The sequence below is a fragment of the Delphinapterus leucas genome, chromosome X, assembly GCF_059928025.1.
Source record: "Delphinapterus leucas isolate spDelLeu-1000000601 "Yukka" chromosome X, BTC_Dleu_Yukka2, whole genome shotgun sequence".
Taxonomy (NCBI): Eukaryota; Metazoa; Chordata; class Mammalia; order Artiodactyla; family Monodontidae; genus Delphinapterus; species Delphinapterus leucas.
The window spans coordinates 86,585,644-86,606,569 of record NC_143150.1 but is presented as its reverse complement, the minus strand read 5'-3'; the positions used below and the strand labels follow the sequence as shown (position 1 = coordinate 86,606,569).

Here is a 20,926-nt window from a genome sequence, read left to right as displayed (position 1 = left end):
AAAAAGATATTTATGGGACATTCATGGAAATCTAAACATTTATTGAATATCAGGTGACGTTACAGAGTTAGTGCTAATTTTTTGGTATAATATCATGGTTACATTTTTTAAAAAGGAGTCCTAGAGATATATACTGAGGTAATTATGAATGGAATATCTAGAATTTGATTTAAAATGTGCCAATCAGGAGGGGGAAGGGTATAAAAAACAGGATTGACCATATGTTGCTAATTATTGAAGCTGGATGATGGGTACCTGGGGTTCATTGTATCATTCTCTCTACTTCTGTATCTGTTTGAAATTTTCCATAATAAAAAGGTTAAAAAAAAAAATCAAGTCCCCCTGCCTGGCTATAAGGAAAGACTGGAAAGCATCAGAAACTATTTAGAAGGCTCCTACAGTAGTCCATGTGAGTGGTGAAAGCAGCCTGAACTAGAGAGACACTGGAAACAGAGAAAAGTAGAATTCAGTAGATATCTGGAAGGTAGAATTGACAGGGCTTGGTAATTCACTGAATATGCAAAGTGAGAGAGAGAGTTAAGGACAAGGCTCAGATTTCTGGTTTGAACCTGGGGCTGGCACTGAAGAGAAGAGGCCGATTTGGGGAGGAAGGCTGGGGTTTGAGGTACCTGTGGGCCCTAGCACAGAGATGGCAGCTGAAGCCAGGGGAGTAGAGGAGATACCCAGGATGAGAGCACGCCAAATGAGAAGGAAAGGATGCCTGGGACAGAGCCCTGAGGAACCCCCGAGGTCTATCTGTTCACTGTACAGGAGCCTGTTCTCCGTGTACCTGGGCTGAGATGTGTACACAGGTGGAAGGGGAAGACTGGCAACAGGCAGGGATGGGGGCAGCTGGGGGTGGAGGCGGAAGATGTGCCTGTGTCTGTGTGTGCATATTGGGGGAAGCCATGGATCACAACTCCACCCCGCCCCGCCTTGCCAGCTCGCCCCTCTTTCCAGACATGGTGTGTCTCCACAGGGCCCCCAGATGAGCTGACCCTCTCTCTGGACAGCTGGGAGGATGTAGCCACTCCCCGAGGCTGAGCCTCACCTTCAGATCCTCACACAGGTCGCCGTAGTCAATCTCGATGAGGGCCTCTCGTGCATAGATATTGGAAGTTCGTTGGGAGCCACTCACTGAATCCTCCCCCTGGGAGCTACCCTGCAATGGCGAGAGGGAGAGTCAAATGGACCCGAATGGCCATAAGAGCACTTGCTCCTCTAGAGGGGGCTGAGGGGCTCCTTTGCAGCCTTCGATGTCTTTGAGAAGCACCTTGCTAGAAAGTACTTGTGGCAAAAGGAAGAGCAGCTCTGACAGCAGAAAGATCTGAGTTCAAAATTGGGCTCTACCGCTGACTAACCGTGTGACCCTGGGCAAGCCATGCTGTTGCTTGAATCCTCATTTAAACACACAAACCCTCATCTGTAACACAGGACGATGCCTGCCTGGCAGGGCTGTGCTTAGGATTAGGAGTAATTATATCACATGCTACCATGATGCCTGGCACACTGCCAGTGTTCAAAATATTTTGCTGAATTAAATGGAAATGCTATTTGGGAAGAAAGGAGGGAGAAAGACATGTGGGACTGAAATACATGTTCAGGTCAAAGACAAGATATCTGCAAACCTCCTCTCAGTTAACATTCCCACCCCCTTGCCACCAAGCTTCACTTCCAGTGGCTAAAATGCCTTGGCTCTTCTATTGGCTGGTGTCCCTCCCTTTCCCATAACTAAGCTTCATCACCTCTGCATTGCTGATGTCCCTTACCCAACTCTCTCTTGGCCAACCTCCCTCACTGCAGCTAAGTTACCATCCCTCAGGTCCCTCAATTGCATCTTCCTTTGCTCTTGGCTAATGTCCCTCAATTCCCACTCCTACCAATATCCATCACCTGCTGGAACTATCTTAGCTCAAGTCCCTAATGTTAATGAATGACTTCCTCTTCTCCTGGCTTACCTCCCTCACCACCTACTGACATGCAGCCCTACCCCCAACAACTTCCCTCTCACACCAAGGCTATTACCTTTCACCTCACCTGCCTTCACAGCCTCACCCTGCCTCATCTCCCCTGCATCCCTCCTTTTGTCTCTCACCACCTGCAACCACCATCCTTTTCTCTCTCTCACCTGCCCTCCCTAGCCACCTTCATCCCCCATTCCTGGTTATGTTATTCACAGCCCACACCCACCACCAGCCTTAATACTCACCTCTTCCTGACTAATATCGTCCATGGTGCCCTTAGACAGTGGCAACTTGATGTCCTGCATCTTGCAGGCCTGTAGCAGGTTGTGGCGGTCACTGCGTTTCTGTTCAAGCTTGGTCTCAATGGCTGTCACCTCCTTCTGTAAATGGGTCATTTCCCTAAGAAGATCCAAGGAGATAGGTGAGACTCAAATCCAGCAAGCTGCCCGTACTACGTACTTCCCCCAGGCCCAGGCCTGAACCCACTCACTTGTTGGCGCCCCCCAGTTTCTTACGAATCTCCTCCATCTCATGGTTCTTGTCATTCACCTCTGACTTCTTGGCCAGGTGCTGATTCTTCAGGTCTTGTAGCTGGGCCATGGTCTCATCTATGATCTTCATGTGTCTTTGTTCCTCCTGGTCCCAGCACAGTGAACAGGACAAGAAGTGAAGGCTTTCCCCAGCTCACCTTGGGATCTTCTCCCATTGTCCCCACCCTTTCCACCAGACAGTTTGCTGGAATCTGTCTTCAATGAGCTCTGCTTTTACAAACCCCCATCACCCCTCTGAGTTCTTTTACCTTCTTCCAAATTATTTTGTTGACCTCCCCCCTTACCCCAATATACAAGTTGCCTGCTGTAGAAAAGTTCGAAGTATAGGAAAAGTATGAAGTAGGAGGAAAATAAGAAATTACTTGTAATCCCACCAGCCAGAGAGAACCAATTAACATTCAGCCTATTTCCCCTCAGCATTACTTATGGACAGGTCTACATAGTTGAGACTAGATTGTAATTAAAAGTCTATATTCTGACTTAATGTTATTTAAGCATCTTTTCCACACCAAGACTACTGTCATGAGCAATAACATCAATGTTTTTAAAACACCCACAAAAACAATACTGTGTACTTTCCATGAGTACATATATATGAATGCAAAAGTATTTAAGTAGGGCTTCCCTGGTGGTTTAGTGGTTGAGAGTCTGCCTGCCAAGGCAGGGGACACGGGTTCGTGCCCCGGTCTGGGAAGATCCCACATGCCGCGGAGCGGCTGGGCCCATGAGCCATGGCCGCTGAGCCTGCGCGTCTGGAGCCTGTGCTCCACAACGGGAGAGGCCACAACAGTGAGAGGCCCGCATACCGCAGAAAAAAAAATTAAAAAAAAAAAAAAGTATTTAAGTAAATGCCTATAAGGTCTGAAAGAATACACCCTACATGAGATTAGCCCCAGGAAGAGTAAGGGGACTGGGATTGAGAGTGGTCAGTCAAAGGGGACTGTTATCTTACCTATTATGTTCTGATTTTTTTTTAAAGGAGAATGTTTTCATTTTGATCTGAAAGTCACAGAAGGGGACATATCTGCAACTTCCTCTCAAATGGCTCATAAGAAATAATATACAGGGCTTCCCTGGTGGCACAGTGGTTAAGAGTCTGCCTGCCAATGCAAGGCACACGGGTTCAAGCCCTGGTCCGGGAAGATCCCACATGCCGCAGAGCAACTAAGCCCATGTGCCACAACTACTGAGCCTGTGCTCTAGAGCCCAGGAGCCACAACTACTGAGCCCGTGTGCCACAACTACTGAAGCCTGCTCGCCTAGAGCCTGTGCTCCACACCAAGAGAAGCCACCGCAATGAGAAGCCCACGCACCGCAACGAAGAGCAGCCCCTGCTTGCCACAACTAGAGAAAGCCCATGCGCAGCAATGAAGACCCAAAGCACCCAAAATATTAAAAAAATAATAATTTTTTAAAAATTAAAAAATAACCTGGGGGACCTCCCTGGTGGTGCAGTGGATAAGACTCCGCACTCCCAATGCAGGGGGCCTGGGTTCAATCCCTGGTCAGGGAACTAGATCCTACACGCATGCCACAACTAAGTTCGCATGCCAGAACTAAGGAGCCCGCCTGCTGCAACTAAGACCCGGCACAACCAAATAAATAAATAAATAAATAACAAAACAAAAAACAAAAACATCAACCTATGTGCCAGCATTTTGGATTTCCTCATGTATTACTGAGGAGAAATGTATTCTGAAGACTCTCAATGCATGGTGCCATATGGCCTAAGAATGATGGTTTTGTGCATCATGGCCAGTATCCTTTCTTAAAAAAAAAAAATCTTGGGTGATGTGATAGGAAACAAATTACACATAATTGTTTTAATTTGCATTTCTTTGATTTCTACTAAGGCTAAATTATATATACGTGTTTATGGGTTATTTGAATCTCTTCTTGAACTGTTTGTGCCACTTACTCATTTTTTCTCCCTATTTAGGTGTTGGTGTTTTTCTTATTTAGAAGAGGGCTTTATAAAGTATGGATATTATCTCTTCCAATTTTTCCTCTTAGCTTTTAGTTTAGTTTTTCATGGTCTCCTTCCTTACCTTTTTGAGCTTTTCTATCTCATTTTCATCTTTTTTCACTGTCTGCTCCCACATGTGTACTTTATCCTGGTCCTCCTTCAGTTGGTTCTTTTCAAAATCCAATTGGATGCCCAAGCGAGTCTTCTGATTCTCGAACTCCAAACTGTGGGGAGAAAGGAGAACTAGGTCTAGGGCACAGGGACACAGTTACTGCTGAATTTTAGTCGCCACTCAGCTCATCCACATAAAACTGTCCCCTGAAGTTACAGAACTAAGTTCCTTGGCCTCGCTTTGTAGATATGGCACAAGGCAGAGGAGATTGGGCCAAACTCCATGAATCCTCCTTTAAACACTGGAGCCTCCATTCTGACTTCCTAGAGGGAGGCACAAAAAGGTCCACCTGAACCCACCAGCTATGATAATTCCTATTTATTAAGCTTCTATGTAATTTACATACATTACCTCTAATCCTCTAATGAACAGCTCCACAAGAAGGCATTATTATCCTAATTTTACAAATGAGGAAACTTGGGCCAAGAGGTAAAAGACCTTGCCCAAGGCCACAGAGCTGGCAAAGTGAGATTAGATCCCAGGTGTAAACACCAAAACCTGGGTTTCTTCTCCTGGCATCCTTGCAATATAATGTGGTGGGATAAGGGGACTGGTATCTCAACTCTGCCATTTACTAGTAATGAATCTCAGACGAGTTAGTCATACTCTCCATGCCTGTTTCCTCACCTGAAAAATGGAAATAATAATAGTACTGACCTCAGAGTTATTGGGAGTTAATATGTATAAAGTCCTTAGAACCATGCCTGGTACACAGTAAGCACTCAACAAATTTTAGTTATCATCACCATCTCCAGGTATACTGGCTGTATTCAGTTCATATTCAGTTCATGGGCTTTCACTCTTTCCAACTACCCCCAAACCCCCGCATACACCTCTGCCCCAACATTCCAGAATCTCTAAAGGGGCAGAGCTTGGGTAGTAAAAAAAAAAAAAAAAAAAAAAAATGGAGAAAATAGATTCCTGCTAGTTCCCTCCTCCCCATCTCTATAGAAACTCAAGAGTATGTAACCAGCATATGCAGATACTAGCAGGACAGGCAGGTCTAACTTCCAACTGTCCCTCCACCCCCCAATATGGTGTGACAGATGCTGCCAGATGTCATGCTAGCAGCTTAAACCTATTAGTCACTATAATCCAAATGGAATGTAATTGACTCTATAATTTTGAGCTATGCAATTTTAAGTTCAATCTCCTAAGCGTGACTCACAAAGCCTTCTGTGATCTGGCCCCTGCTGACCTCTCCAACACCTCCGCCTTCCTCCTGACCCCATTTTTCTGCTCCAGACATTCAATACTTAGTTTGCAGAACATAGTATGCTCTCTCACACCTCTGCGCATGCTGTTCTCACTGCTTGGAACTCCTTTCTTCTGTCTACTGCCTGGTTGGCTAAATCCTACTCACTCTACAGGTCTCCAGTTCATCACTCCTTGGTCTATAAAACCTTTCTTCACGATTGTGAGCAGGTTCTTAGTTTCTATTACAATTTGTTGGGTTCCTCCCTTTTTGGTGTAATCATACCCCATAGTCCATAAAACACTTACGATCGCTGTCTGTACAAGACCTTTCCCTTTTCTCCTTTGGTTCAATCTGATTTCTACTCCTATTATCTTCCCTACAGTGAGCATGTACACCAAAGTGACATACAGACATACATACACACACACACATACATACGTACATATATAACCTTAAAAATGCATATCCTTGTAAAATGTTGTTTTGTTTTTAAATTTATACAAATGTACAGTGTTATAAATTTATCCTATTACTGCCTGTAAATCTAGTTCTTGTCTGAATTGCTACACAGTATTCCATAGTCTGTACAGTCATCACATTTAACTTATACTTCTCTGCAGTGATGGCCGTCTACATTGCCACCAATGTCCCACTACTACAACTTATGCCAAGATGAACAACTTTGAATCTGTCTCTTTGTCACCCTGTGGCCAAGACTCTCTCTGGGATATAGACTCAGGAGTGGCTTTGCTAAGTCATTGGGCTCGTGTAGACTTATTTTCACCAAATACTGCTAGATTGTTTTAATTCGCATTTTCTCTAATTAGGAATGAGATGGAACATCAATTCAGTTATTAGCCATTCGAGCTTCTCTTTCCATGAAATGCTAATACATCCTCTCTCCATTATTCTACTGGGTCTCTAGGTTTTTATTTTTCCTTTTGTTGATTTGCAGCTCCTTGAACATTTTCCTCTGTATTTTCTATCTACCTCAAGTACAGCATCATTCTGAAACTGCTGATCTACTTGTTTGTCTCTCTCATTACTCCAAAACTCCCTGAGGACAGGAACAGTCTCTGATTCAATTCTATATTCCTTGAGCCTGACTTGGGGGTAGGAGAGCAATGAACAGTTACTGTATGGGTGATGGGCTAGACGAACTGCTGACTGAAGCCCTGGGTCCAGGGGGTGACCTCCTTCAGAGAGACTGTGTCATGTTCATCTATCTTACCCTCATCTCCCCACCCTCTCCAATATCTAGCACAGGACAACTTGGCACAAGTAGGTATTCAAACAAGGTTTGTTGAACAAATGAATAAACTAAAGTGGGAAAGAAAGGAGAAACTTGCTTTGTTCTTACTATTCTTCCAACCTAGAACTTTGGTCCTCCTCTCCCACATCACCCATCAGGACAATGACAATAATAAAAGCTAATATCTATTGGGAGTTCCCTGGTGGTCTAGTGGTTAGGATTCGGTGCTTTCACTGCCATGGCCCAAGTTCAATCCTTGGTTGGGAAACTGAGATCCTGCAAGCCACATGGCGCAACCAGAAAAAAAAAAAGCTAATACCTATTGCTCTTAGTAGGTGCAAAGTATCATGCTAAATACTTTATAAGGATTAAGCCCAACCTCTGATCCACCCCAACAATTCTATGCGATAGGTATCACAATTATCCCACTTGACGCATAAGGAAACTAGGGCTTAGAGAGGTCAAGTCACTGCCCAAGATAAATGAACCATGGAGCTGGGATTTTAACCCAGGTAAACCACGTTTAAAGCTGGTACTCTTAATCCCTATACTGTGCCACATGCTTCCATGATGTCCCTGTTAAGGCTGACCTACCATAAATGCCCATCGCTGTAAAAGCTGCTCCCTGCCTTACGATGGCATTTGACTTCCCAGATGTCAGGCTAGGGGCTCAAGGGCACCCCAGTCTCCCCTTCTAACCACACTTCCACCTACCGCTTCTTGGCGATTTCATTCTGCCGCTTCACCTTCTCTTCCTCAAACTCCCGGATGTTGCGCACACCAATCTCCCGACAAAACTCTTCAAATACCTCATCCTCTACCTGAGGGGAGAAGCAAGGGAGAGAAAAGGCCCTCTGGGTCAGAGTGCTGCTTCCAGCCTCAGTCCTGCCCTGATGCACATGCTGGCATGGCTCATCCTCTACCAACCTGGTTCATCTTCTCCTTCAAGTCTTTCATTTCCCTCTCTCGACTCTGGATGATCCTCTTGATATCATTGATTCGAGGCCCAAAGTTGGCTAGCTCACTCTCCAGCTTGGACTTTTCCTGAAGGAAACAGGGTTGAGAGGACAAAAGAGACCAGGATCCTTGGAGAAAAAGAGCCACCCTGAGTATACTGGCCCCATGGACAAAAAGGGCTAACTCGCCACATGCTGAGAGAACCTGACTTGGCACTGCTGTTAAGGCTGCATCATCTCTCACTTGGACCATCACATGGCTTCCTCCCTGGTCTCTAGTCAGCCAACTTCAATCCAAAAGGCTGGGCACACAGTAAACGTCATTACTTACAGGCCCACACTCCCTCATCAATAACCCCTGGGGCCAGATATGTTTTGGAATTCAGACTTTTTGATTTTAGAAAAATGATACATATACTACATATTACATAACACCTCCAGGGTTAGCTGGGGAAGCACCCATAATCAAACACATTAATATATCTATAAAAGTACCCCCACTCACAGGGACTGAAATATCTGTAGCTCACTTTGAAAACTTTCAGAAGAAACTCAAATATTTGTTGAATGAATTAGTTATGTTAATAGCACCTAACATTTACTGAACATTCACTGGCTATGAGGAATCACTCTAAATACCTCACATATATTAACTCATTCAATCTTTGTAAGGACCCTATAATTTTAACTCCCACTTTACAGATTAAGATGAAAAAATTGACACTGAGAGGTTTATTTTGTTTTTTTTCCTGTTTTGTTTTGTTTTTTGAGTATTTGCAATACATATGCTTGACAAAGATATTGTTTCTGGAATATATTTTTCAAAAAACTTACAAACCAATACAAAAATGAGCAAAAGATTTGAACAGATACAACACAGAGGTTTAGTAACTTGCCTAATGTCATACAGAGCCAAGATCTGAACCCCTGCTTGTCTGACTCTATGCTATGGCTGGTTCCCCAAAGCAGTTCCCCAAAGGAAGTGGGACAAGTTCCCCACCCCCAGAAAAACCTAGGCCAGGAATGTGAGGATGGCCTTTGGCAAACAGGGCTGAAGGCCAGGCCCCACCTGCAGATTCAGGGCCAGATGTCGTGTCTTGGTCTGTTCTAGGTCACTCTGTGAGTACTTGAGCCGCATCTGCAGTCCATGGGCCTGAGACTGCACCTGACGTAGTTCTGCCTCTTTCCGCTTTGCCTTCATCTGCTCCTAAAGTGGAAGAGAGGGGCTAGGTGGTAAGAAGGTGGCCGGCTGGCCTGGGCTTCGGACCCCCATTCCTAGGGACAGCCCTGCCTATGGCTTACCTTCAGCTCTTCTGTCAACCGCTCTTTCTTCTCTTTCAACTTGTCTACTGCTTTCTCATCCCAGCGCCGGGCCTTGGCCTTCAGATCACTAGCCCCGCCAGAGATCACCCCTGACTTCTGGAACAGGGTCCCATCCAGTGCCACTGTCTACATACAGCAGGGAGAAGAGAGGAGAGGGGAGAAGCTAAACAGAGGAATTGCCAATACTAAGCCTGTCCAGCTCCAATATGGGCAAGGGAATCCATACCTTGTGGCGCTGGTGGCCTCCAAAGGCAATGCGGCGGGCATCCTCCACATTGTCACAGACAAGGGCATTGCCACAAGCGTACTGCAGGGCCTTTTTGATGTGAGGTGGCTCATAGCGAATAACATCAATCACCAGCTTGGCCCCCTTCAGCTCCCGAAGTTTCTCATCTGTAGGTTTCACCTGTGAGAAGAAGCTCAGTTAAGTGGCAGAACATGGAGGGCTAGGAGGAGCAGCCCTCTCACACTGCCCTGACCCCATGACCACCAGCTTCACCTCCAGGTAATCAAGAGGCAAGAAGGTCTCAGGCTCCCCACGCTGCTCCTTGATATACTGAATACAGTCCCGGCCTGTCTTCTCTGAGTCCACGATAATGGCATCCATGTTCTTACCCAAAACCTTGGTTACTGCAATCTGATACTTCTTTTGTGTGGGTTGGCAGAGGTCAATGAGGCGGCCGTACTAGGGAAAGTCAGAAGAGAAAAGTGAAGCATGAGGCTTTTGGGAGCTGGCTTGGGAACCCCAATTCCCAGCTTGGAAGGGGGTGGGAGCAGGTCAGAATTTCTATCAGGAACACAGCCCCCACACTACGGAAGAAAAACCTACTCTGGCTTTAAAGCAACAACAACTTCAGGCAGTCATGTCTGAATCCAAAAATCATCTTTCTAAACCTCACTTTTACCATTTCACAGACCACTGCCACCCCAGGCATTATGCCAGAGACCCTATATGCATTATATCAAATTCTCACAAACACCCAGCAAAGTAAATCTCTTTGTTCAGTTCACTTCCCCCATGTCCCCCAAATCAATCATGGTTCCCTAAGAACTATCAGATAAAGGGTAAGATCTTTAAGGGCAGTGACTGAGCCTAACTCCTCTTTATCAACTCCCCAGCAGTGTCTATAGGAAAGATCAGGAAATAGTTGTGGAACTCAATTAAGTTGAACCCAGGGATGGAATTACAGCAATAGAGGAATAATATTCAGGGAATCTGGGGACTCAGGATTTGGTTTAAGAGGCCAAGAGATCTGATAAAGCCTAGTGAATGAGCTGGTTGTTACACGCCAAAGAAGCTCATACTGAAGCCTGCACAGAGCTACTTCCTGGGAACTAATTCCTGCCCTGTGGCCCCTTCCCTTCCCAAAGCCCTCTCCAGTTTCCCCACCTCCCACAAAGGAGTGGACACAAGCAAGACAAAACTTTCAGGAAGATACAACTGGTGTGATGCAAAGAACACGAGGTTAAGAATCAGAACAAGTTGGGTCTGAACTGCAGGGTTTTTTTCTTTTTTAAAATTTTATTTATTTTGGCTGTGTTGGGTCTTCATTGCTGCACGCGGGGTTTCTCTAGCTGTGGTGAGCAAGGACTACTCTTCATCGCGGTGCACGGGCTTCTCACTGCGGTGGCTTCTTTTGTTGCGGAGCACGGGCTCAAAGCACGCAGGCTTCAGGAGTTGTGGCGCTCGGGCTCTAGAGTGCAGGCTCAGTAGTTGTGGCGCACGGGCTTAGTTGCTCTGAGGCATGTGGGATCTTCCTGGACCAGAGATCGAACCTGTGTCCCCTGCACTGGCAGGCGGATTCTTAACCACTGCCCCACCAGGGAAGTCCCTGAATTGCAGTTCTTATACTTATAAGCTATGCTGTTTTGAGCAAGTCATTTAACCTCTCTGACCCTCAGTTTCCCTAGCTGTAAAAATGGGATTAGCAATCCTGTCCTCACAGGGCTGCTGTGAAAATTATCTGACAGTGAGTGTGAAAGTAAGTGCTCAGGAAATGAGTTCCCTCTCCACTCTTACCACAGAGCCAGGGTACAGGCGCTTGATGCTTTCCATAATTTCTGCCTTACGCTGTTGGCGGCTGCTCTCCTGGCGGTCAATGCGTGCATCCCCCAGCTGCTCCATCACCTGGTTCAGCTCCTTATTGATCTCATCAATTCGCCGCTTGGCCATCTCCACCTCCTCTGTCAGCTCCCCCTCTAGCTTCTTCTGCTCCTCGAGGGACTGCCTACAAAGTAAGGAAACACAAGGGTTACCCTGCCTGGCCAGAAAATATTCCTGGCCGAGAGGGACTCTGTGGGTCCTGCCTGGAGAGAGGCAGGACAGGAAGGGTTCACAAGAACAGGCCTGGAAGTAAGAGGGAAGGTTACAAGGCCACATACTTGCTAGTTGTGATGTATTCCTCCAGTTTCTCAATCCGCTTCTGATTCTCTTCAATCTCCCTCAGCTTTTGCTTGATCTTGGCCTGGGAGAAAGACAAATACACTACATCACCATAGGCTGAGTAAGTTAACTCCAAGACCATGGGGCCCTGGCTCACCCCGCTCCCCACGTGCCTGCTCATCCAAGAGCCCAACAGTCACGGACAATGGGTCACTAGTGCAGGAGGCCCATTAAAAAGCAGACACACAGGGACTTCCCTGGTGGTGCAGTGGATAGGAATCCGTCTGCCAAACAGGGAACATGGGTTCGACCCCTGGTCCGGAAAGATCCCACATGCCGCAGAGCAACTAAGCCCATGAGCCACAACTACTGAAGCCCGAGCACCCTAGTGCTCGTGCTCCGCAACAAGAGAAGCCACCGCAAGGAAAAGCTGGCATACCGCAACAAAGAGTAGCTCCCACTCGCCACAAAATGAGAAAGCCCGCACGCAGCAACGAAGACGCATCGCAGCCAAAAATAAATCAAATTAAATCTTAAAAAAAAAAAAAAGCAGACACACAGATGGTGTTCAATGTGGCTCTGCTAACTGATGGGGTCACCCTGGGCCCTATGAAACCCTCTCATAGGTGTTCTACCCAGCCTGGGCTAACTTCCTCACCAATCAAGACAGGCTCAAACCAAAAAAGTGTGGGCTAGACTGCCCAGGTTTACGTCCCAGTTCTGCCACTTAATAACCTTAGGCAAATTACTTCACCTCTGTGCTGTACTTTCCTCATTTGGAAAATGAGGAATTAAATGACTGCATACATGTAAAAAACAGTGTCTAGCACACAGTAAGTGTTTGCTAGATGTTAGCTATTGTCATTACTGTTAAGACTATCATTACTTCCTTTTCTCTGGACCATCATTCCTAATCTTGTACGGCATGCCCACCTCTGTCTCTACTTTCTTCCGCTCTTCCAGATCCAGCCGGTCCTGGTCGGCCTTCTGGTCTCGATTGAACTTCTCAAGCTCCTGCGCCAGGGTAGCTGCTCTCTTGCTGGCTTCTTCTTTCAACCGGTGATATTTCTTCACCTGTGTCAGGGACAGGGAAAGAGGACAGGGATGACCAAGTCAGTCCATGTCAGCCCAGCGATCTCTCTACTCCCGCCCCTCCCCAACCCCACCCAAGAGCTTACCTGATTCTCCTCCAGGGTCAAATCTCTGCCCTGACTCTGACTCTCCTCTTCCATCCGTTCCTCAAACTCCTGCCGGGCTTTCTCCACTGACAGCATCTCCTTTTCCAGCTCATCCATGTCACCTTTACGCTTCTTGTAATGCTTCTGAGCATTCTGTAGGGACTTCTTGGCTGCTTCCAGTTTCTTGATTTTGTGGGAGGTATTCTCCTTGGCTTTGATGTACTGAGGCCTCTTCTGATTCAGCTCTGAGTCCTTCTCCCTTTTGCCAGAGGGGAGGGGGAAACCAGTTAGCACTGTGGGAGAAGGGAGGGTTCCAAGGCTTTTTAATCCAAATGGGGCCTAAACTCCAAGCCTCAGGGAGTGCCTAAAAGAACAAGGGCCTGATGCCCCACAGATCCTCAAAACAGGGGCTATTCCCTAGAAATGCATTCCAGCCACTCTATAAGGTAAAGCTACCACCCCTGCCTCAACTCTAGCCAGGCCAGGCCCCTCAGTAACAACTCCCAAGAGTAACCTGTGTTCACGTAATCTGACTTAACCTTTTCAAATTTCTGTCCTTTAAACTTCAAGCTCCAGTTTTCCTCTTCTAGGAAGAGACTACCAGCCACGAGTGGCTTCCCATCACTTCCTCTCACTTGGCAAAGCCACCACCCCTTTCAAGTTCTCATCTGCTGAGTACCTATCTGCCCGGAGTCTGAGTACTTAAATACTATTTGTCTAAAATGCAAGTCAACAAATGTGTCTGATTCTAGCCAAAGCAAGTCAAGGGGAAGATAGAGAAACTAGTACAGGCACTGGGCTCTGGGCTCAGAGGAGCCCAAGGAAACAGCACAGCCTCTTGGCTTTCCACAAGTCACATGCCCAGGCCTGCCACTTACTTGATCTCCTTCTCAATCTGCTGCTGTTCCCGCATCATTTTGCCCAGCTCCTTCTTCTTCTCCTTCAGCTCATCCTCTACCTTGTCCATCCGCTTCTTGTCCTTCTCGATCTCCTTGTTCTTAGAGGCCAGTTCTTTGTTGAGTTTCTCGATTTCCACTTCGTTATGATAAAGTTTGAAAAGTTGCAACTGTACCTGAGCTCGCACCACCTCATCCTTCAGGCGCTGGTAGCGGTCAGCCTGTGCAAATAGGGGTGTGGAGGCAGGGGTGCATCAGTAAGGCACTGGCTTCAATCTGGCCTCTCAGAGCCCAGAGGCAACCTGGCCACCTACCTCTTCTTTTTCTTGTTTGGCCTCCTTGCGTTCAGCTGCGATGTTTTTTTTGCGATGGTAATTAAACTGCGTGTCCTCTTCAGCTTTTACCATTTCCTTTTTTCGCTTGTCATATTCCTGGGCCAGCTCCCCAGAGCGACTGATCTCTTCAAAAAGAGCTGTCCTCTCTTTGGGGTTCTTCATGGCAATAGATTCCACAGCGCCCTAGTAAAGGTCAAAACACTCTCCCCACTTAGACCCTAGCCAGCCCAGTTCCCGCTACCCACTCCGACTCAATCATTCAGAAAAAGTTCACTGATCCCTTCCCCACACTGGGTGCCACATTTCACCATTGAGCTTTGAGGACATATTCCCTGCCTTTTGAGGTACATGGGGAACAGAAGAGATAGAAGCAGAGACAACGCCGTGTGTTACGTGCAGTGACAGCAGTAGCACAGAAAAAGAACTAAATGAAGCTTGAGTGTAGGAGACTGGTAGGGGTACCTATGTAGGAAGGTTTCCCAAAGGTGACATCTAAGATGAGTTTGGAAGATGGGGAAGAAACTAACCAAGAAAGTAAGAGAGGGGGCTTCCCTGGTGGCGCAGTGGTTGAGAGTCCGCCTGCCAATGCAGAGGACACGGGTTCAGGCACTGGTCTGGGAGTATCCCACATGCCGCGGAGCAGCTAGGCCCATGAGCCACAACTACTGAGCCTGCGCGTCTGGAGCCTGTGCTCTGCAACAAGAGAGGCCGCAATGGTGAGAGGCCCACGCACCGCGATGAAGAGCGGCCCCCGCTCGCTGCAACTAGAGAAAGCCCTCGCACAGAAACAAAGACCCAACACAACCAAAAATAAATAAATAAATTTATTTAAAAAAAAGAAAGTAAGAGAGACGAGGTTATTTCACGTAGAGGAAAATTAATATTGCAAAGGCCTGCAGGCTAAAGAAAGCAGGTGAATTTGGGGAACTGTAAAAGCCTTAATTAGGCTGGAGGGTAGGGCTAGAAGGGAAGAGTAATGGCATATGAGGCTAGTGAGGTAAGCAAGAACCAAAGGGTGGTGTTTCATGAATGACAGGAGTTGGATTTCATGCTAAGGCAATGGTTCTCAAACTTTAGTGTGCATCATAATAACCTGGAGAGCCTGGGAAAACACAAATTGCTGAGCCCCACCCCATAGTCTCTGCCCCTATAGGTCTGGGGTAGGGCCTGAGAATGTGCATTTCTAACATGTCCCCAGTTGATGCCGATCTGGAGACTACAATTTGAGAACTGCCATCAGAAGGCAATGAGAAATCACTGAAATGTTTTAAGGAGAGGAGGGAAAGAAACATATTTGTGCTCCCATAAGATGATCCTGGCGTAGGGGATGAACAGGAAGGGGCAAGACTGGAGTCGGGAAGCACAGTGAGGAAGCTGTTACATTAGTTCGGGGAGAGATGATGAAGCCAGAGATGGAGCAGGTCCAGTGGGGATAGAACAAAAAGCAGGTAGCCAGTAATTGTTAAAAATGCCCACCTGGAAGACGAGGAAGTTACGAGCTTTGATAAGAATGCCCAACTTCTCTAATTCCTCACTGTACTCATGTAGCTGGACCACTTTGTTGTTGATCTTGTACTCAGAGGAACCCCCTACAAGACAATGCATGAGTCAGCCAAGGGTTAGGCCTCCCTCCTACCCCAACAAACTAGTCTAGCCACCCCCGGATGCCCGTGGACCCAAGAAGAACCTCTGGCCAGCCTCACCTACCAACAATGACACGGGCAAAGGTGCGGTCCTCAGCACCCTCCTCAGAGTAGACCATGCTGACAAAGGCCCGGTTGGCAGCTGGCTTGCCCACAGGAGCTCCATGGATCAGGTCCCTCAGGGTCTTTACCCGCAGGTTGCTGGTTTTCTCACCCAACACAAAGCTGATGGCATCCATGAGATTTGACTTACCTAAGGGAGGACAGGACAAAGTAGAGGAGGGGAAGTCAGGAAGAAGGGGAGAGGAAAAGGAATAAAGGAGACATTGACAAGAACATAAATGTTCCCTAATCACTCAGTGCACAGACTAACAGGAGGACAAAATACTGCTTTGCCCCTGTAAAGGCTAGGCCTGACCAAAGCCCTGGATCAAAGGCTTAGAAAAACAGCTCCTTTGCAGTTACCACTTACAGCAGCCAAAAACTAGAACCCCATCTAAGGAAATGGTATATTCACAGAATAAATCATTCTACAACATTTTTTTTTTTTTTTTGGTCATGCCATGCAGCCTGTGGGATCTTAGTTCCCCAACCAGGGATCGAACCCACGCCCCCTGCATTGGAAGTGTGGAGTATTAGCCAGGGAAGTCCCTCTACAACCTTTGATGACATGGGAAAATACCCACAACAGGAGAAACAAGCATGATACAAAACTCAACATAGTTTGATCTCAATCAAGTTTAAAAAAAAAAACACACAAAACAAAAAAACACACAGGGGCTGAGGGAAGGGGGAAAATGCAGAACTGTTATTTGATGAGTATAGTCTCAGTTTTGCAAGATGAAAAAGCTCAGAAGATTGGTTGCACAAAAATGTGAATATATTTAACACTACTGAACTGTACACTCAAAAATGGTTAAAATGGTAAATTTTATGTTATGTGTATTTTAACATAATTTTTTTTAAAAAGGCTTATTCCTATAGTGATACATGAAGCACACAGCATCACCTATGAAGTATCTTACCGAAAATATTTGACCTGAATCTAAACAAACCTTTAGACCTACCTTCCAGTTTATAAGAAACACAGCAGTTAGAGAAACATAGTAAATGACACCATGAAGAAACCTTAAGACAAACACAGAATGTGGGATATTCTACAAGACAACTGGTCTGGTCTTTTTGAAAAGTCAGTGTCTTTTGGGGAGAACCATTCCAGGATACAGAGATTACTGAGACATAAGCAAAGGCAGCACACATACTTTGATTGGATTCTGGTTCCAAAAAAATCCCAAAAAGACATTTTGGGGAGCAATTTGGGAAGCTTGAATATAAACTGGATAACTGATGACATGAGGAAATTAATTCTCTCAGGTATGATAATGGTATACTGGTAAACAGGAGAAGAGTGATCTTAGTAGATGAATGCTGAATCCTTTAGGGGCGAAACGTCATTATGTCTGCAATTTACTTTCAAATGATTAAGTAAAACACAGGTGTAAGTTTGAAAAGTTTCATAATCAAAACTTGGGGGGACTTCCCTGGTGGTCCAGTGGTTAAGAATCCGTCTTGCAATGCAGGGGATGCCAGTTTGATCCCTGGTAGGGGAACTAAGATCCCACATGCCGCGGGCAACTAAGCCCGCATGCCACAACTAGAGAGCCCACGCACTGCAACTAATGAGCCCACGCGCCACAACTAGAGAGAAGCCCACACACCGCAACGAAGAGCCTGCACACTGCAACGAAAGATCCTGCATGCCACAACTAAGACCCAATGCAGCCAAAAAATAAAAATAAAAAACTTGGGGAGAGGGAAAGGCATAAAAATATAAACAGTACAACAGTGATCATTTCTGGGAAAGAAAATAGGTAACAAGTCAGGGAAGGGAGAGAATCTTCTTTTTTACTGTATATCCTTTGGAATTTTCTGAATTTTATACCATGTGCATATATTCACTATTCAAATAAATAAGGTTTTTAACATTAAACATGATTATCTTTTCAGTAGTGGAGTCACAGTTTTTACTTTCTCTATTTTAGACTCAGAAAAAAATATATTAAAAAAAATTTAGACTGGGGTTGGGGGTAGGGAATAGTTTAATCTCTATAAATTCTATCTCAAGATTCCCCCCAACATGCTATCTGACCTTGAACTGAGGACCTGATTTCTAAAACCCTTCTACCCAGCTATAAAAATGGCAGCCCAGGTCCTTCCACAGAGGCAGTACAAGACAGTGATTAAGAGCTTGGGTTCTAGGGGCTTCCCTGGTGGCGCAGTGGTTGAGAATCTGCCTGCCAGTGCAGGGGACACGGGTTCGAGCCCTGGTCTGGGAAGATCCCACATGCCGCGGAGCAACTAGGCCCGTGAGCCACAACTACTGAGCCTGTACGTCTGGAGCTTGTGCTCCACAACGAGAGGCCCGCGCACCGTGATGAAGAATGGCCCCTGCTCGCCACAACTAGAGAAAGCCCACGCACAGAAACGAAGACCCAACACAGCCAAAAATAAATAAATAAATAAAATTAAAAAAAAAAAAAAGAGCTTGGGTTCTAGTCCAACAGACCAGGTTCTAATCTTAGTTTCACCACTTCTTAGCTGACCTTCCTTTCCCTCACCTGGAAAATCTGAAAAACCATGACTCATGGGTAAAATCATCTAAAACAATGGTTGGCACATAGTTCTCTGTGGGAGTGGCAGGAGCACAGGTATGACAGGCACAGGTTCTGATCCTGGCTCTGAGAATCAAGTGTGCAAGTGATCACAACTCTTTGTGCCTGGGTCTTCTCATCTATAAAACAAAGATAATGGTATCTCCCTCCTAGGGTCACTGTGAGAATTTAAATGTAAAGTGTCCTAATAAATAAAGTACTTGCCACACAGTGAATGCTCAATAAATGGCAATCCTATCCTAAGCAGGTCTGGACTCTTAGCTTAGTCTCCCTCATCACAGCAGGACTAGCACATCATGCTGACCAGGAGTCAGCCTTTTAGGCACCCATTTCCAACTTTTGGGCTTCTCCCATGCTCTCCAAGGATGGCAAGAACATCTCACAACCAAAGGTCTCCCTACTCGCAATCATTCAATATTGTAAACATTTTTATAACAAGCATTATGACCTGAACAATGATATAATGTTTCAAGGAATGTCTTCTTTGGGGCACTCCGTAGACCAGTGATGAAGATACAAAACAGAATAAACGTTAACATGTAGCAAGTGTCTACTATGTGGCAGAGAGAAATTCACTGAGGGGAATCAAAGAATGCCTTGTGGAGCTGGGCACTGAAGAATGGGGTCGGATGTAAGCCTGACATCTACTCGAAGAATGAGGAAGAAGGCGGTCTCTTCCCCCTCCCCCACTTTCCTTTGATTATAAAAATGTAGCTCAACTTAATCCTTGGAGCAGAGCTCCCTCACCTTCCCACTTGTATCCCTCACAAGCATCCTATAAATCTACTTCTTGCCTGTCAAAAAAAAACACAGGGTACGGGAGGGCCAGTCAGACCAAGGGCCTTTTCGGAATACCTGGGTATACAAATTTACCCATGTTGAGGAGACTGAATGCCAAGAGGTGCATCTCAGCTCTTTCCACAGGGGCCACCACACCAAAATCCTAAGAAACTGCAGTGGAACCCCAAGCATTAGCCATCTAGGCCAGTAGTTCTCAAATGAGGTGGGGGAGGGTGGAGTGATTTTGCCCCTCCCCCCTGAGGACATCTGGTAATATCTGTAGACTTTTTTTTTGTTTTTTTTTCGGTACGCGGGCCTCTCACTGTTGTGGCCTCTCCCGTTGCGGAGCACAGGCTAGGGACGCGCAGGCTCAGCGGCCATGGCTCACGGGCCTAGCCGCTCCGCGGCATGTGGGATCTTCCCGGACCGGGGCACGAACCCGTGTCCCCTGCATGAGCAGGCGGACTCTCAACCACTGCGCCACCAGGGAAGCCCTGTAGACATTTTTGATTGTCACACCTGGAGGGGGTGGGGGGGGTTGCTACTGTCACCTAGTGGGTAAAAGCCAAGGATGCCACTAAACATCCTACAATCCTAAAAGCCAAGGATGCCACTAAACATCCTACACCTTACAATGCCACTAAACATCCTAGTGGGTAAAAGCCAAGGATGCCACTACACATCCTACAAGAACGGACCCCACAGCAAAGCATTATCTCACTGGAAATGTCAATAGTGCTGCTGTTGAGAAACCCTGCTTAAAAGAGAGCCATATCTAGGCAAGACTCCAGGGAAGGTCATCAGTTACAGCTACTTCAGCAAGAGCAGCCCCTCAGGCTAGAAAGTGATTTAGCTAGAACACCTCTGAGGTGAAGGAACACAGCAGGATTCCAAACAGACCTCTAATGTCCGTAGATGGGAGGACTCCATGGTGTATAATTTAGAGATGGGGAATTTAGATATGAAATGGAGGCCTTATCTGACTACCCTTTCTTTCCTCCTTTCCTTCCTTTTTCTTTCTGTTTTTTCTCCCAGTTTTAACAAGATATAACTGACATACAACACTGTATTACTTTCAGGTGTACAACATGATTCTGTATTTGTATATATTGCAAAATGGTTGCCACAATAAGTTTAGTTAGCATCCATCACCTCACAGTTAATTTTTTTCTTGTGACTTTTTTAAGATCTACTTTAAAACATACAAAATATACAATACAGTATTGTTAACTAATGACCACTCTTCCTAAAAAGCCATCCAAGTCACTCTATCACATCACTGTATCACATCAATCCTGCACAGCACTTATCACAGCCGAAAAATAACTTATTTCCTCCTTTATTATCGTCTTTCCCCTCTGGAATGTAAGTTCTCCAAAAGCATGGCTTATTCTGTTCTCCGCTGTTTCCACAGCACCTTGACTGAATAACTCCTTATAAAGCAGTAAGCATTCAATAAATTTGACGGGCGAATGAGTTCTGACTTTTGATGGTTTCAGTGGTAGGAGAGGCATGCCTCGAATTCGAGGCATCCCGACCTCTCAGTTGAGGCCGGGGAGTCGAGACCCCAAGCACTCCGGAGACGCGAGCACGGAGTCCGAAATTCAAAAGTGCCGCCTCCAGAGAAGAGTTTTTAAAAGAAAGGAAAAAAAAAAAA

At 46.1% G+C, this 20,926-nt stretch overlaps 1 protein-coding gene across 3 annotated transcripts in view; it reads right to left on the bottom strand.

Moving 5' to 3' along the window:
• The window catches only part of SMC1A (structural maintenance of chromosomes 1A), a 32,579-nt gene that overhangs the window by 10,946 nt on the left and 707 nt on the right, over window positions 1–20,926 (bottom strand). For all 3 annotated transcript variants that reach the window (XM_089904522.1, XM_089904520.1, XM_022566319.3), the window contains exons 2-19: window positions 15,882–16,070; window positions 15,651–15,763; window positions 14,154–14,357; window positions 13,822–14,060; window positions 12,944–13,202; window positions 12,699–12,839; window positions 11,765–11,847; window positions 11,403–11,610; window positions 9,882–10,067; window positions 9,609–9,788; window positions 9,362–9,508; window positions 9,129–9,266; window positions 8,031–8,147; window positions 7,818–7,924; window positions 4,564–4,705; window positions 2,455–2,600; window positions 2,210–2,363; window positions 1,052–1,162 (exon numbers count right to left, since the gene is read on the bottom strand). In XM_089904522.1, coding sequence (XP_089760648.1) covers window positions 1,052–1,162; window positions 2,210–2,363; window positions 2,455–2,600; window positions 4,564–4,705; window positions 7,818–7,924; window positions 8,031–8,147; window positions 9,129–9,266; window positions 9,362–9,508; window positions 9,609–9,788; window positions 9,882–10,067; window positions 11,403–11,610; window positions 11,765–11,847; window positions 12,699–12,839; window positions 12,944–13,202; window positions 13,822–14,060; window positions 14,154–14,357; window positions 15,651–15,763; window positions 15,882–16,070 — 2,864 coding nt within the window. The remainder of the gene's footprint in view (window positions 1–1,051; window positions 1,163–2,209; window positions 2,364–2,454; window positions 2,601–4,563; window positions 4,706–7,817; window positions 7,925–8,030; window positions 8,148–9,128; window positions 9,267–9,361; window positions 9,509–9,608; window positions 9,789–9,881; window positions 10,068–11,402; window positions 11,611–11,764; window positions 11,848–12,698; window positions 12,840–12,943; window positions 13,203–13,821; window positions 14,061–14,153; window positions 14,358–15,650; window positions 15,764–15,881; window positions 16,071–20,926) is intronic.